The sequence below is a fragment of the Podospora pseudocomata genome (assembly GCF_035222375.1).
Source record: "Podospora pseudocomata strain CBS 415.72m chromosome 1 map unlocalized CBS415.72m_1.2, whole genome shotgun sequence".
Taxonomy (NCBI): domain Eukaryota; kingdom Fungi; phylum Ascomycota; class Sordariomycetes; order Sordariales; family Podosporaceae; genus Podospora; species Podospora pseudocomata.
Genome location: NW_026946364.1, coordinates 689,749 through 706,457, shown reverse-complemented (window position 1 = coordinate 706,457; position 16,709 = coordinate 689,749). Strand labels below are relative to the sequence as shown.

At 52.8% G+C, this 16,709-nt stretch overlaps 5 protein-coding genes across 5 annotated transcripts; 2 read left to right on the top strand and 3 right to left on the bottom strand.

Moving 5' to 3' along the window:
- Positions 1-30: 30 nt before the first annotated feature.
- On the bottom strand, positions 31-7,171 carry QC762_102000 (uncharacterized protein). The gene is made up of 2 exons (XM_062884586.1): positions 973-7,171; positions 31-902 (listed from the first exon to the last, which is right to left on the bottom strand). The coding sequence occupies exons 1-2, from the start codon at positions 5,479-5,481 to the stop codon at positions 807-809; spliced, it is 4,605 nt and encodes a 1,534-aa protein (XP_062747432.1). The 5' UTR covers positions 5,482-7,171; the 3' UTR covers positions 31-806.
- Positions 7,172-8,723: 1,552 nt separating this feature from the next.
- Positions 8,724-9,794, top strand: QC762_0028180 (uncharacterized protein; the record flags this gene model as incomplete). The annotated part of the gene is made up of 4 exons (XM_062883179.1): positions 8,724-8,968; positions 9,028-9,324; positions 9,386-9,596; positions 9,636-9,794. 4 exons carry the CDS (start codon positions 8,724-8,726, stop codon positions 9,792-9,794), a joined length of 912 nt encoding a protein of 303 aa, XP_062747430.1.
- Positions 9,193-9,749, bottom strand: QC762_0028190 (uncharacterized protein; the record flags this gene model as incomplete). The annotated part of the gene is made up of 3 exons (XM_062883180.1): positions 9,193-9,336; positions 9,372-9,484; positions 9,707-9,749. 3 exons carry the CDS (start codon positions 9,747-9,749, stop codon positions 9,193-9,195), a joined length of 300 nt encoding a protein of 99 aa, XP_062747431.1.
- Positions 9,795-10,155: 361 nt separating the features above from the next.
- On the bottom strand, positions 10,156-12,158 carry UGA2 (succinate semialdehyde dehydrogenase NADP+ linked; the record flags this gene model as incomplete). Its single annotated transcript, XM_062884585.1, has 2 exons — positions 11,681-12,158; positions 10,156-11,631 (listed from the first exon to the last, which is right to left on the bottom strand). Exons 1-2 carry the CDS (start codon positions 11,789-11,791, stop codon positions 10,156-10,158), a joined length of 1,587 nt encoding a protein of 528 aa, XP_062747429.1. The 5' UTR covers positions 11,792-12,158.
- On the top strand, positions 12,041-14,747 carry QC762_101970 (uncharacterized protein; the record flags this gene model as incomplete). Its single annotated transcript, XM_062884584.1, has 3 exons — positions 12,041-13,783; positions 13,854-14,142; positions 14,193-14,747. Exons 1-3 carry the CDS (start codon positions 12,990-12,992, stop codon positions 14,745-14,747), a joined length of 1,638 nt encoding a protein of 545 aa, XP_062747428.1. The 5' UTR covers positions 12,041-12,989.
- Between the last annotated feature and the right edge of the window lie 1,962 nt (positions 14,748-16,709).

Sequence of the window (16,709 nt, the reverse complement as noted above, 5' to 3'; positions counted from 1 at the left end):
GCTCTTGTTTCTTAGCTGCCTTGGTTCTTTGGGACATGTGCTTGTTTTGTGTATGGCACTTTCCATGTTCATCTCACAACACTCTTATAGATACGTTACATGTCAATTCAAAGTTGGAAAATGTCTCTCTTCTATCTCATAGCCCAACTTCTCTGGGTATCTAATCACATGAAGTAAACAACACCAAAACACCCCATTACACTAATTAATCCCTTTTCTTTCCCATTACTCTGCATATGATAAGGATCATAGGGATCCAAGAAGCCAGACCCTGCCCAGCTGTCTGTCCACACCCAACCAGATCCCATTGCATGCCTGCTGGTACTATCCAGAAAATCAGGCCCAGTACAAAAGACCCAACCAACATTACCACTTGGCTTCCCCTCCGTTCATGACATATGTGCAAAATCCGAGCACAACTATAATCCCTACTCTCCCCCGTTTAGTCTTTTCCCACCATCTTGCAAGAAATAAAAGCGCGACACATCATCATCCTCCAACCGTCTCTCTCCTCTCCTCCCCAGCATAAGACCCAATAAAACCTCAAAAAAAAAAACCTTGTCTCCAAAATGGTAAAAAATAGAATTATGCCTCAAAAGAAAAGAAACGCTGTAAACCAAATTCACCCTCCCTCCCACTCCTTTCCTCCCATCCTTCCAAAAAAAGAAAAAAAAAACTTGAGCCGCAAAAAAAGGTAGGTATCATATATCATTTGCCCCTTTCCCGCCCCATCCCAATCACAAACGTAAAAACAATATCCCGGAATCATCCATCCATCCCATTTTTTATATCATCATTAACAACAATTAAGCCTCACAAGACAAAGTCTTGTACTTTGCCACCAGCTCCTCGATCTTTGGCAGCAACTCTTGCAGGCGGAACGGCTTTGATATTACGTCGTCCTGTTGTTGTTTTCTTATCAGCATTGATACTCAGAGGAAAAGAAAAAAAGAAAGAAAAAGAAAAACTTACAACACCAGCGGCCTTTGCATTCTCAATCTGCTCCGGCCGCGCATAAGCCGTCACCGCAATAATCGGCACATGACCCGTCAGCACCCCCTTTCTCTCCAGCCGCCTAATCTCCCTCGTGCACGACATGCCGTCCATGACGGGCATTTCGAGGTCCATCAGAATGACTGAAATGTTGCGCTCGCCCTTGTCGTCGTCATTGTCCTCGTCCTCCTCGTCGGCCATTTTCACGTCTCCCATACCATCAGGAAGAATCTCAGAGTCTTGTCTTTGCGGGGGAGGTGGGTGCTCGTTTTCTGCTGCGGCCGCTACCTTGTTCCAAAAACGGGATTTGCTGAGCTCAATGAGAGCTTCGCCGCCGTGGTTGGCGACGCGGGTGTTGTTTCCTGACCGCTGGAGCTGTCGTTGTAGGACCTTTTGGTTCACGAGGTTGTCCTCCACGATGAGGATGTCCATCGACGGCGAGTTGTTCTGAGGTTCTCGGACGGGTTTGGGCAATGCACCAGCCAAGGCTGGCCCATCAAGCACCATTGTAATTGGTTTTGGCTTCGGTTCTGGTTCTGGTGTCGATTGTCCTGGCTGTGAAGCCGGCTCATGAGAGTGGTGCATTTGTCGTGGCGGTGTCGGCCGGGGTGTCGGCGCGGCGGCTGAGAGGTTGACCTGGGGGTGATCGGATTTTCGGCTCTTGATGTAAAAGGCAAATGTGCTGCCCTCACCCTTTTCGGAAAAGACACCAATTTGCCCGCCTTGCAGCTCGGTCAGTATCCTGCAGATGAAGAGTCCAAGCCCAGAGCCGCCGTATTGAACGTGTGTTCTGGGGCTTGCCTGAGAGAAGCGCTGGAACAGAATCTTCTTTTCATCGTCGTCCAGCCCTGGCCCAGTGTCTGTCACAGCAAGATGCAAGTGAATCTTCTCTCCATCAGCCCAATCAGGCTCATCAGTAAGATCTCTCTGATCAGGGTGCCTTGGTGGGATGTAGGAGAGCCCGCTTTCTCTCTCCGCCTCCCTTGATGCTCCAAGCTTGATCACGATCGAGCGAGTTGGTCGTCCTTGTGTGAATTTGATGGCGTTCGTCATTAGATTAATAAGCACCTGGCGAAGGCGAGACGGGTCGAGCTTGACCCAGTCAACCTCCAGATCACGGTACGAGTCCTCAATAATAAACTGCCCCGTGATGTCGTTGGACTGGAGCTCAGCCTCGAACATCCTGAGCACATTTTGCACCACCATGATAGGCTGTACATCGACAGGAGTAACCAACAGCAGATTGGAATCAAGTTTCGAAAGCGTCAAGATGTCGTCAACAATTCGTTTCTGGTGGCTGGCGCACAGCGAGATGGTGTTTGCTGCCTCGATACAACTTTCAACAAGCACTGTCAATTCGCCCAGAGTTTGTTCGACTGGACCATTCCCGTGCTTGAACTCGTTGAGACTTGACGATATTTCATCGGCGCATTGAAGGATGGCGCTCAGAGGATTCCGCATCTCATGACTTGTTATATCGATGAAATTTTCTTGCTGTCGCTTCAGTTCAACCGCCTCGTCTCGCCTCTGTTTCTGAAAGTCTTCGGCCCATTTTTGTTGTGAGATGTCCGTGATGCAACCAAAAATGCTTTTGAGCTCGCCTGACTCGTCTTTTTCGGGGTAGGCGCTCATCAATGCCCAAATATCGACCGAGTGACCGTCAATCAGCCGCTTGGAACCCCGGAATCGGAACTCGTGCGTCACGGCCACCTTTTCGTCCAAAAGTTTGTGCCAAACTTCCTCCACGCCCGGCCTATCCTCGTCTCGAATGCTGTGCATCCACGAATCTGGACCGCTCGTGGCCCGTTCGTTGCCTGAAATCCGGTATATCGATTCGTTTCCAAAGGTTATTTGGCCCTGACCATCGGCAATGAACAGACCGACTGGTCCAAACTCGGCCATCCTAGTGAAGCGATACTCGCTCTTGACGGCTTCCTGAGTACGGAGATGTAACTGCATCGAAAGTTCCTGGCGGTCCAGCGCAGCCAACCGGGCCGCTCTCTGTCCACGCTTGATCTCTTCCTCGAACAGGACCACAGACGCCATGGACGTTGCCAGTTGGCGTGAAAGCAAGTTGATAAAGAGTTTGTAGCTGTCGTCGTAGCGTCGTCGAGGGTTGATACCCAACACGATGAAGCCAACCACTGCATCTACCGACGTTGTTGGATGAACTGGAAAGATGACAATTGTGGTGCATGGGTCTCCAAAGCCCTGCCAGTCAAGCCCCTGGATGAGCTCAACAGGAAACGTGCCGTCTTCAAGACTGAGGATGACGGGCATGGCTAGATCGGCCATCGACTCGCGCATGTAGTGGGCAAACCCTTCATCGCTTGACCGTAAGTTTATCGAGGGCACAGCGCAAGGGTGCCCTTCGGGAACGCCAATCGAGCCTTCCAGGTTGATTACTGGGGGGTGGCTGAGGTTGCCGGAAGCCATGGACCCAACCTCGCTCTCACTATCTTCACTGACCGAGTAGATGAGAGCAAAGGGGACATCATAGGGGTTGTATTCGAGACCCTTTTGAAGCTGTTTCCAGAATCCCTTCACATCCCTGGCCTGTGACGTCTTGACACCGACCTCTCGCAGCGTCAACATTCTGCGCTCGCTGACTTTGCGCCGCGTGTTTTCAAAGGCAGGATTGTATAGTGCCACCACGGTGCCGTCGCTACCAACCAACGGAATGATGGCCCAGTTGAAGAAGGTCTCCTCGAGGAAACCGTGGCGAGAGATGAAAAGACCATCGTCGTGCTTCATGGTTGCCCGCCCGTCATTCCAGGCAGCCTCGAAAACCGGCGCAATGCTGTCCCATATCTCCGACCAAGCGTCTTTATACCGGCTTCCCATGAGCTGAGGGTGCTTTTGACCCGCGAGCGCAATGTATGCTTCGTTGTAGATGGCAACAAAGTCTGGGCCCCAATACAGCGCCGCAGGGTGAGGACTCCCCATAATCATGTTGGACATGATGCGCAGGTCATTAGGCCACGTTTCCACGGGTCCCAAAGAGGTTGAACCCCAATCGACCGATCGAGCAAAATGATGATGAGGCCCAAGATTTGGGTCATCTAGCGGTATTCGAGTCCAGTCAAAGATGGTTTGCAGCTGAGGCAGGGGCGCAGACATGAGCGGGGGCGGCGTCACGAGCGCCATGTCGTCGACAGACTGAACCACCGTGTCGGCAATCGAACCAGCTCTGCTCCGAGGCTCCGAGTAAGAACGAAATTGGGACTCGGCACCGGGTCCAAAGTAATCACCCCGTTCTCTCGGTGCGAAAACATCACGGCCAGTCCAAGGACCGCTTTGAGCCCATGGATGCTGTTGATTCGTGGAGCTGGGCGGCGTGGGCGTCTTGGACTCCAAAGGATGGGCGTTTCCACGGACCACACGAAATCGACGTCGGAGGGTGGAAGCTGACCAGTTCATCCCCGCCCACGATGGGGGAGAAACCGTGCTTCCATCGAGCGAAAGCCGGTCCGGCACAAGAGTTAGAGCCCAGGATTTGAAGTGTGAAAACTCAGTAGTATGCCCCCCGACAGACGTCTCGTTCTGCAAACGCTCCAGCAGCTCAGTAGACGCCTTGAGCGCCGCATTGACATATATTATACGCAGTTGTCCAGGGCCGAAATTTGCTGGTTCATTGAGGTCGATCATAAACGTCGGCCGTTCGTCTTGTTCCAGCAACTCGACAACCCCTATGCCTTGGAGTAATCCGGCGATATTAGATGGCGGCCAGCCATCAGGGCTCCGTGACGGGTTCGATTGCTCCGCAGACGACCAACTCCCAGGGGTGCCCGACGATCTCGAAGGACTGGCGGTAGTAACTGACTTGGGAAGACGCAAAGTAGTGAAGCCCTCCTGCCCCTCTTGAGTTCCCATCATCGACGCCGCTGCCTCGGGATCTGCAAATCCGGGTGGATGGTTCATTCTCGTCCCCCTCGCCGAGTTTGAGAAAAAGAGGGGAGATAAAAGGTTGGGATTCGCAGTGGGCGGCTTCCCGGTCAGGTTGGGCGGGAGCGATGTGAGGCGCGGCTTCTTCAGAGGAGATCCTAAAGGTCGGGTTGGGCGATATTCCGCGCCGGATAGCCTCTTTCCCAGGGCGCCTGGCGGTGCCCTGGAGGGTGGCTCGGACGACGCTGCCGACGAGGGAGACCAGAATCCAAAATCGGCTGAAACTTGCGGACCTATACCCAACAATGATCGGGTCAAGGAGAATGGCGTTGATACGTCGGAATCATGCCGGCTGCTATTCGAGGATGCCGTCCACTCACTCACAACCTCGTCGATGTTCGCCCCGGTCTCGTCAAACTGCTCGCTGCTGTCGTCTTGGCAAGAGAAATAGTCGACCGGTCCGGGATTGTCTCGACGAGACGAGGTCGCGGCTGGGGGGATCTGCGCTGGGGGGAGAGCAGATACAGGAGGAGACTGCTGTGAATCCAAAACGATTGTGGTGGGGGGAAGAGGAAAACACTGCTCGGTCCTATTCTCCGTCATGCCCAAGTGAGCGACACGTCTATATCAGAAGTCCCCCAGTAGCCCAAAGGGGCGATTTCCTCGAGCAAGCTCGCACGCAGCACCAACCTCAATCTACGAACGAGAGAGCGGCGGGAAAGTCTATCAATGTTCCGCCACCTACAACCGCGACCGACAGAAGCCGTAGACGGACAACCAAACAGGGGTTGATCCTTTTAGATACCAGACGCTCCCGTGCAGCTGGCCATTGACTGCTTGTTCCAAAGACGGGATGAACCTTCCCTGCTGTTCTTTTTGACGTTCTGGACCGTTTTATTGGGATGAAAGACTCGTTCGAACGCTCGTGTTCCTAGCAATGAGTGGAGAAGTGAGTTGATATGTGCTGTCGCATGCGGTAGCTTGGCCCTGGATACTTTGTTGATTTGTGTTTTCTTGTTGCCGTTGGCGAGTTTTCTTCGCTCAGCAGTGCCTCGAATCAAGCAGCGATCTCGCGGTGGTGAGCAACCTAGAACCTAGACAAACTAAGAATTTTTGACGAGGAGAGGGAACAGGATGGGATAGGGTTTGCACTTTGGAAAGTCTTGGGCGGGCAGGTGGTCATGCAAATCGAAAATCGAAATCGAAATCGAAATCGAAAATCGAAACTGGTAGACTGACTAAGAAAAGTAACTTTTTGGGGAGTGGGAAGCACGGCGAGCGGTGGACTCTGGGTGTCGCGGGGAAAGCGACGTTGGAAAAACAGACAGAGCCCAACGTTGCCTGGACTCTCTCTATGGATACGCTGCCTCTGTCTGGTGCGCTTGATGGAGAGACAGACAGCCCGACAGGCTGAGAAGGCCTGCTTGAGCCAATGAGTAGCGCGGGGATTCAGCGTTTTCAGCAGACTTGTTGGTGAGGAAGCTGGTCCTTTGTTCACTCCCGCTGTTGCTGTTGCTGTCGCTGTTGCTGTACCCGTACGGATCCGTAAAACGGTGCGTCAAAAGTGGACTGATGAGGTTTCGAGAGCTTCCCCAGCAAAGCATGATCGAAGGAGCAGGGGTAGAAAGGCCCATCGAGGTCTAGCCCCGGGTTCGTGCTACAACAACACCACGGGCCCCTGCAATTTACGCCGTATTTCACGTCGCCAGGCCAGCCGATACGCTGATACCTACTCCGTGTGCTGGCCGTTCTTGCCGAACACATGGAGTGCAATCGGGATCTCTGCCTGCCATCGCAACCCTCATCCTTCTGCCGAGATTCCATTACCATCCATTGGCAGCTGGCATCGTGAACTGAGCCCTCTACAACGGGTATGTTGTATGCCCTCCTCAAACCAATACTCAAACGACAGCCCGACCCCCCGCTTATGTAACGCCGTACGGGCTCCAGTGAGCGACGGTGCCGATCTCATGTTCCAGAAGGGCCTATTCCCGCCCTTCCGCTTGGCTCCCTCTGAGATCACGAGTCAACCCAATCACAAGCCAAGCAGCATGTCTTCTGTGTGAGGAAATGGCCTGATGCTGCTGGCAGGAGGAGGAGCCAGCCAAATTCCCATGAAGGGTGAGAGCGGCATTTTAAAATCCCATCTCCTCGATCCCTCACAGTCGCCCAGATTCTCTTGTTTTCGTCGTGTCGTGGCATTTGACAGTTTTTGCAATGTCTGCCACTCGCTTGTATAACTGATTTCTTTAGGGGGGGCGTGAGGTTTTTCCAATGTAATGCTACCCCTCCAGACCGCCCGCCCGTGGCATTTGTCCAAGACGCGGCCGTAATCGCAAACTAACCCGATGTTGTGCATTATCTCGATCTGAGCAACAAAAAAGGCTGGTCTGAAAACAAACGGTGCAGACCTCCGTTTCTGCCGAGGCCAGCCCCGGCCTTTCGGAATCTCGATCGGAGTTTGGTATCCGTAATACGTAACGGTGCCTCACAGCAGCGCGGAGGTTTCGCATTTGCGCTACGGAGCTAATTCCGAGCTGAAGCTGAAAATCCACATTGCAGCTTTTCCGGCCATCCACAAATCGTTTACCTACAGCATTGAAGAGTTTACATGGATTTCTTCCTCAGGGTTCCATATGTACCTTGGAATATTGAGACATATTTGGAAAACACCCACGACAGGAGCACACTGTCAACAGATTGAGTGCAGCACAGTTCACAATGCCGACCAATCTGGAAGCCAGGACGGGTGCCCGAACGCACGGACGCTGAGACCGCACCGGCACCCACTGGCAAGTTCCGTCGGCGCCGCCTCCCGTCCGCTCAGCCGCTCAACGGCAGCACGGCAGCAAGGGCGACCGACATGCCGCGGAGGGCAGGCTTTCGGGTGACAGGTGATGGTGATGATGGGTGATGAGAACTTGGATGCGACAATGCCCGGCGCGCGCCTGTGGTGGGCACACAAATGAACACACCATGAGGAAGAACTGTTTCGATGTTCTGGCCAACCAGAGCTGGGCACGCCATGCGCCCGCCAAAAATGACACGGCACATCCACAAACTCGGGAGGGCTTCGCACTCTTATCACTCACTGACAATCTCACTCACCTGTTCAACCATGAGGTGAGTCTCTCTGGCGAAGCAGTGCCTGGTGGGTGACACCAAGCTATTCTCCCAGCTGCCGAACAATGTTCACGTCACCCCTCGCAGCCCGGCAGCAGCCCGGCAGCAGCCCGGCAGCAGCCGTCAGCCCCCTGCTGTTCACCGCGAGACGCCGCTGTGATTGGGTGAGGGGTCCGACAACTGGGCGCTTACAGCAACGCCGCAACGACGCTTGCTTGGGTCTCTCATTGGATCGTCAAGCTGTGATTGACCAACCAGCTGCATCTTTTCAGGCTATCGCCTCTGGTCTGGGCGGCAGCACAGCACGGCATGGACACACAAGAGAGGGGGATGGACGGCTGGTTGGTTGCTTCCAGAGACCCCGAAAATGCGATGGGAATTGCAGCTTTTAATATACAATCACGGTTCGCCTGTCTCTTTTCCCCGCCTCTTATTTCTGCTCTCCCCCGTGATGTGCGATTTGTGAACCCTAAGGCGACCTTTGCGACACTCTTTGCGATCACCAATTGAAGACGTGGGTTTTGGCGGGCAGTGCGTGTGTCTCACCGGGGGACCGACTGCGATTGCGACGGGAGATCGATGTGAGATAGCCTCACGAGCCGGCGATTTTGCTGGGTTTTTTGTTTGGAAGTGGGACGACATCGACATATATATATTCAAGTCGACGGCGCCGAGCCTCGATATCACCGGGTTAAAAAGTCTCAACACCAAGACGATTCACAATGGGCTACCGAATTCTCCACCGCCCATGGCGAGCAAAGCGGCCTCTGTATTGGGGCATGGTTCCTGAGCTCGCTGGCATCATTCCTCTTCTTGTTTTGTTTGGCGTTCAGCAACCGGATGCCTGGAGGACGCTCTTCTGGCGCATCGGCTCCGACTACAAGCTCAACTCGAGCCCGACGATGATTCTGTATGCCTATGCCAACCATAGACCGCTCCCGACCATTCCGTTTGTCTGGTCGCAAACGTATGTCTTTCTTTCATCCGCCCCAGGATCATACTTTCACATGCTAACCTCTATGCCAGACTAACAACCTTCAACGTGGCCATCACCATCGTCTCCCTCTTCATCCTCCTCGCCAAGATGATCGCCGCCATCATGAAGATTTTCTACCCCATCATCGGCACCGCAGTCGGCGTCTCCCTCACCGCGCTCTACGCCGTCAGCGTGTACGGACAGGCCGGACCAGACTACGCCGACCCGAGATACCCGAGCTGGACACCGTGGTACATCCGCAAATCGTGCGACCTCGCCATCCCGTACAATGCCGTCAAGAGCTGCCAAATGTCCAAGGGGGCGTTTGCCGTGACGGTGTACATGCTGTTTGTCTCCCCCTATTCTTTCCCCTCATCACAATCAAATAACTAACAGCGATATATATAGCGCGGTATACGTCATCCAGACTAGCTTCGCCATCTGGGCCATGTGGCCCAACAAAATGCTCGACATGATGGACGACAGCGACGACGAGGAGGAATACGGCTATAACTCGGCGCAAAAGGACAAGGGGATAAGCGTGGAGATGACCACGCCGGTTAGTCCTGAGGAGGGGGGGAGTGGGGGTGGGGGGTATTATGGGCATTATCAACAACAGTTGCAACAACAACAACAACAACAACAACAACAACAACAACAACAACAACAACAACAACAACAACAAATGAGTGGTGCTGCGGGGGGGAGTAGCAGTGGTGGTGGGTTCACGCATAACCCCGCGCCTTTTACGCCGAGGACGCAGGCTTTCCATACCCTGGATCGGAAGTTGCCTTTGAGGGTTGATACGTATCGGTGAGGGGAGGGAAAAGGGGGAAGTGTATGATATTTTTATGTGAGGAAAGGAGGAAAATACCCCTGCGAGAAAAAGCAGTCCTCTCTTTTTTTTTATTTTTATGTCGTCGACACAGCGTTTTTATCACATTTCTAATTCTTTCTTGTCTCTGGTTGGGGTGGAAGGGAGACACTGGGCAGTGTCCGTTCGTTTCTTTCTTGATCTTGAGGGACAGAGAACTAGGTCAGGGTATGAGTGATAGTGCTCAAAATACAAAAAGGCCATGAACAATCAATCATGACATCGGAAGTAAACATGACAACATTCTCATTTTGCTCCCGCCGGCTAAGCTCAAAACTTTTCACATCTCATAATCTCCCCCCCCTCACGACTGCAACTTCTTCCCCATCCCCCCATACGTCACCATCTTCGTGACTTGATACTCCCCAATTCCATACAAACTCCCCTCCCTCCCAAACCCGCTCTCTTTCACTCCTCCAAACGGGCTCGCCGGATCAGAAATCAACCCCGTGTTCACCCCCACCATCCCAACCTCCAAATGCTCCGCCACCCGGTGAACCCTCTCCAGATCCCTCGAGAAGAAATACCCCGCCAACCCAACAGTGGTGTTGTTTGCAATCCTGACCACCTCCTCCTCGGTGTCAAACGGAAACAGCCCCGCCACCGGCCCAAATGTTTCCTCCGATGCCATGGCCATATCAACCTTCATCCCCGAAATCACCGTCGGCTCGTAAAAGTTAGGTCCCAAATCCGGGAGTTTGTTTCCTCCAAGCAAAACCTTGGCGCCCTTCTTCTCCGCGTCCCGGACGTGTTCCTCCACCTTGGAGATGGCCTTGTGGTGGATCAGGGGGCCATGCGTGGTGCCATTTTCGAACCCGTTACCAACCTTGAACTCCTTGACCTTGGCGGCGAATTTCGTGGCAAACTCGTCATACACCCCCCTCTGAACAAAGATCCGGTTGGCGCAGACACACGTCTGTCCTGAAGAGCGGAATTTAGAGGCAATCGCCCCCGCAACCGCAAGGTCAACATCAGCGTCGTCAAAGACGATAAAGGGGGCGTTACCCCCTAGTTCGAGGGAGAGTTTTTTGAGAGTAGTCGAACACTGCTTCATGAGCAGCTTGCCCACCGGGGTCGAGCCGGTGAAGGAGATTTTGCGGACGGTAGGGTTGGTGGTGAGTTCCTTGCCGACTTCGGGGGTGTTTTCGCTCGCCGTGACGACGTTTACCACTCCTGGGGGCACACCGGCGCGGTGGGCGAGCTCGGCGAGGGCCAGTGGGGTGAAGGGGGTCTCACCGGGGGCTTTCACTACCACTGAACAACCCACTGCCAGAGCAGGGCCGATTTTACGGGTGATCATAGCCGCGGGGAAGTTCCATGGTGTTATCAGCCCGCAAACGCCAACCGGTTCTTTGATGGTGATGACGCGGTTTCCTGGGATGGAGGAAGGGATGGTATCCCCGTAAATACGGGGGGCCTCCTCACTGAACCATTCAAAGAAATTGGCCGCGTAGGTTACTTCGCCTTTGGCATCGGCCGTAGGCTTGCCGTTCTCCCAGGTGATGAGGGTGGCGAGGTCGTCGGCGTTTTCGACGACGAGGTCGTACCACTTGCGGAGGAGCTTGGAGCGCTCACGGCCAGTCTTGTGCCGGAAGGACTCGAACGCGGTTTCGGCGTGGGAGATGGCGAGGCGGGTGTCCTCTGCGGTGAATTCGGGGCAGGTGCCGATTAGTTGCTCTGTGGCTGGGTCGTGGACTTCAAAGGTTTTGCCGGATTTGGCGGGGATCCATTCCCCGTTGACATAGCAGACGTTTTGTTTAAAGAGGGAGGGGTCTCGAAGCTGGGATGTGTCAGAGGGTGAAGTGATATACGAGCCGAGGTACACTCACCTTAGGAGCCATTGTGGATGAGAGACGTGAGAAGGAGGTGAGAGGTGACCGGAACTGATGAGAGCGGGTTGCGATGCGGGCTGTGGAAGTAAGAACTTTTTGAAAGAGCATTTTGAGATGATGGTGTGTGTCGTGCAGAGGAGAATGCACAAGAATGAAAAAGAGGACCTAAAGGGTCGGCCCCGGAAATGCAGAAGCGATAGGGATGGATGACGCTTGAGTGAATGGAGACTTGGTTGCGAGTGCGGATGCGCCTCGGGACAAGCTGGCTATCTACGGCTCCGCTATGGGTTGAAACTTACCTTAGTTTCTACATACAGTCACTAAGAAAGTGGTGAAGCTGTCTCTTTTGGGCATTCTAGATTCCCCATTGATCAATGACGTCGAGAGCGTTGCATGACAATCAGACGACCTCCGCATGCCCCGGATGCAGTGGAGAATGCCTCGGCGCCTAACATCGGCCCTGAGCTTGTCTTGACTTCAAACCACCCCAAAGAGGAAGTCGTGAGTTTCTTGAAGGGGCTTTGACTATGATTACCAGCTAGGAAAAAACCCCAAGAGCAATATCTCGTCGTCTTGAGGTTTCTTGGCTACAATGGCAGAAGGACAGCTACCCCACACTTGACGACATCAAACACCCCGCCGCCAAGACTACACAGAAACACCATGTCCCGAACATACCGATGATATACCTCAAGCAGAGAGCTGCCGAGGTTGTTTCTCCCAGGGCAAGGATACTCTAGTGCCAAGTATCTCAAGTCAACCCTCATCGTGTTTGATCCTAGACTGCACCTGCCTCTCACAGAGACGCTCATCATTGTTTCTGTTCCCCAACTCCTCCCATGCTGCCCCGCACTGCCCGCGCTGAGTGCTGGCCCCTGCAATTGACCACTTACAAGCATTGCCTTCCTTAACCAGCAAAATATCTATTTCCCCAGAACAATCCCCGTTCGTCTCATGGTACCGACACATTCCGAGTGGAACATCTCCAGAATCCCGGATCCCTCCCCCAGAAGCACGAGCCAGATGTTCATTCTACGCGGAGATTCTTGTGGAACCTGGTGATCACTCCTGTCTGGCCTCATTTTCCGGGGCCTATGCCGTACTCACCCTCCATGTCGATCACTCAAGCCGAATTGGTTTTGATCCATTCAGGGTGCAGGGTGGTGATCAAGTGAACCATTTAGCCTGACACACGACATTAGTGGACTCGTGTGGTGTTGGGTGTTTTCATGTATTTTTGCTGCTGCTGTCCGCTTCAAGATGAGGGGAATTGCCCGCGATGTCTGGGAGATGCTGTTTTTGAATTATGCGGTTTTCCAACATGAAGCAGGCCGTCTTCTTTTCTCTTTTGACAGGTTCACTTGTCCAAGGTCAATTCCCAGTCGCTACGTCCATCACGTCTGCCAATGAGATCCTCGACGGCTTCGTGAGCTTCAGCATCGAGTTCTCTAGCTTTCCTGACTTTGCAGGAAACAACTCACATCCCAACACCTTTTCGGACAACCTCTTGGAAAACATCAGACACCTGACCGGCACGAAGCCGTACATCCGAGTAGGAGGCAACACTCAGGATTATGCTCTCTACAACGCCTCTTTGCCATATGCCTTGAATGGCACTTTCAATCCCAAGCGGTCTCTCGATTATCCGACCACCATCTACATTGGTCGCTCCTACTTTGAGTCCTACAGCACCTGGAAGGATGTCAAGTTTTCTCATGGCTTCAACCTTGGCCTTGGTGCCAATACTTCAGAGGGGTGGCAAACACTCCTCGACACAGTCCCTCTTGCTTGCAAAGCACTGAGTGACGGGAAACTCTATCTATGGGGTTATGGCAACGAACCGGATTTGTTTTCAACCGCTGCCCAAGGCCCAATTCGACCTCCGAGTTGGAACGAAAGCACCTATGTGTGGCAGTGGCAGAACGGAACGAGGACGATACATGCGCTGGTAAGGCAACACTGCCCTGACCTTGCTCGTGAGAGTGAGTATGGATATATAGCACCTTCTCATGGAGGCGTTGGTAACAGGCTAAAGGCGCATGTGAGCTGGGCAGCTGGTTTGAATAGTGGCAGGAATGTCAGGTTGTATTCGACGCACAAGTATGTTTCTGGTCCAGCTACCTTTTTTTCTTTCCATATCAACTCACTACTCCCCACTAACACCCCCCAGCTACATCTCGGGCGCCACAACCCCAGGCGTAACCCTCCAATCCACCCTCCTAAACCACACCGTCACCGCCCGGTCAGTGAACGCGCAAGCAGCCGAATACTACCGGATCGTCTCCCTCGATCCGGGCGCTCCACCGCCCATATTCGGGGAGACAAACTCGCTCTACAACCAAGGCCGCCCAGGGCTCTCCAACACTTTTGGCGCGGCACTCTGGGTGGTAGACTTTAACCTCTATGCCGCGAGCAAAGGATTCAAAAGGGTGCATATGCACCAGGGGACTAACTACCGGGTTTGTCTCTCTCAAATAACTTGCGGCAAATAGTGTGTTGACGGGGTTAGTATACATCCTGGCAACCAATAGAGACGAACGTTACGAGCATAGGGACAAAACCCCCTTACTACGGCAATATCGCCACAGCTGCCGCCCTGGGGAGACATGAGAAGGTGGAGGTGGTGAACATTCCGCTGACTTGGCACCGCGAGGCGGCATATGCGATTTACCATGGTGGAATTTTGTCGAGGGTTGTGGTGGTTAATATGAGGGGGTATAACACCACGGTTGACGGGGAGGGACTAGTTCCATTACCCAATCCGCCAAAGAGAGGAAGCGTGGAGTATTTTTTTCAACTGGGGGGTTTGGGGAAGAGGGCGGGAGTTGATGTTGGGGTGACGGTTGGGTACAGGCAAAAGGTCAAAGTGCAGAGGTTGAGGGCTAACGGGAGTGATGCCGTTACGGGGATTAGTTGGGATGGGTGGAGTTACAACTATGAGCTTGATCAGGGGAGGCCGGTGAGGATGGGGAATGTTACTACGGGGGAGGAGGTGGAGGTTGATGGGATGGGGAGGGTGAAGGTTGGGGTTGAGGATTCGAGCGCAGCTTTGTTGGTGTTTTGAGGGGGTTTTGCGATGATGGCTAGATTGATGCTAATGACGGTCCTGAATTGATGTTTGCCATTTCAAATTTTAGTTACGTATTCTTCTATCCTGAGACTATATTACCTTGTATAATACTAGTTGCAGACTACACGGGGTATAAGATTTCAAAGCAACCCCTGTTTTCTTTAATTTGAAAGATGATCCCTAATCGAGTCTTGAAAGCCACGAGGCTGTCAAGAGCATGGGGCAGTGCCAACCTCGACTTATGAACCGGGGCCGGACTGGCGATGTTGATAACCGATGGTTACCTTAAAGAATAAGCGAACGGTTTGAAGGGGCGCTTAAACCTCTTTAATAAAATGGTTGTTGTTGTGGTAGTTGTTGTAGTTGTTGTTGGTGCATTCACATAACCATTGACGCACAAAGCATTACAGGGTTTATCTCACACGCATGAGCGTCGTCAGTGGGATACCTACCGGAACCGAGCAACAGTCGGAATGAACTTTATGGTAGCTACCATTCGGAACACAGCCTGCCATTTGGTTTAACATGACCGTGACCTTGTGTGTTGAACCAGGTTAGGTGGGAATTTTGTTTTGGGGCTCTGGGGTTGAGCCAACGACCCAACAGGCCGGGAAGGATAGCATCGTCCAACGAAACAGGACGGGGAGCGAAAAGTTTATCTTGCAGTTGCGTGTTAAATTCTGGCCGGATGGGACACGGATAAATCTCTCAAGTTTGTTGAAATTATTCCTGAATTTTGGCCGATCACTGAACAAGGCCATATGATTCTCAACAAACCCTTAGTGTCACAGTCCAAGCCGCACAACAAAAAAGAAAGTTATCTCGACTCCGGGGCAACAGGGCTTAGCAGAGCAGTTTTTTTTTTCAATGGTCTGCAGACACAGGTCCCCTTTCGAGCACTTTTGTTTGAGATCTGGTTCCTGCAAGATAGATATGTGCAACAAGAACAACAACAGCAATCAGTGTTGAAGGCGGCTGAGCAAAATGTTTCAAATCTCCCTTTTTCACACACAACTTCCAAATGGCCAAGTAACACAACAAAGAGCCACCACGATCATTCTGTGTTATGCATCCTCCCTTTTGATGTGTGCTTAACCCCGGCATGCCCTGCTCGGGTGATGGAACAGGCACCACCCAACTGATATCCGATTCCCAGTTCATCTCGGATAGAGGTATTCATCAGATCGCTTTCTGGAAATGGCAACCGGTGATATGGACAAGAAGGAGTAGTTTTTCGGGCTCAAGATATCATCCATCCGATATTCCTCGCAAATTCGGAGATGAAACTGAACCCAGGCATCAAGTACCATCCCCGATCACTGCGGCACGTGGGGGTGGGTGAACAAAGTGGCTACCAGTGTGATCTGAGTTCCGACCTTATCACTGCAGTAGGCAAGTCTCAACTGGAATGAATGGTATTTCGCCCCGGTAGCTCGGTAGGTCCGGTATCTCGGTAGGTATTGGTGGGGAGGTAAGGGAAGGTGTAAGTAAGCCTCGCAGGTCCCGGCAGCCGAACTGTCGGTGTCGTCGGGTAAGGTAGGTGGTCTACATGCAGCAGAGAAGACCCCAAAAAAACGTGGCGGCCCAAAATCTATACCACTCACCCATCATCTCGTGACGAACTTGCATATATGCTAGCTTTTGAGCCTTCAGCTTCGTAACCTGTCTGGCCGACTTTCACAAAACAGTGAGTTGGGTAACATGTCCTAGTTCTTAGTGAGAATTGATTCTGGATCCTCACCAATCCTCTCCCTTTGGCCAAGCAAAGTGGGCTCAGAGCGAGGTAAATGCCAAGCTCTGACAAACCATCCTCAGGCTCAGAAAACAAATGCCGCTCAGCTGGGGGAAAATGCCCACTGTGCATAGTCCAAAGCTATGCTGACTGCCCCCCAATCGACCCAATCATCACGGATGACCCAACCAGACGGGCCCGATCATGGCCGAGCTTCAACCTCT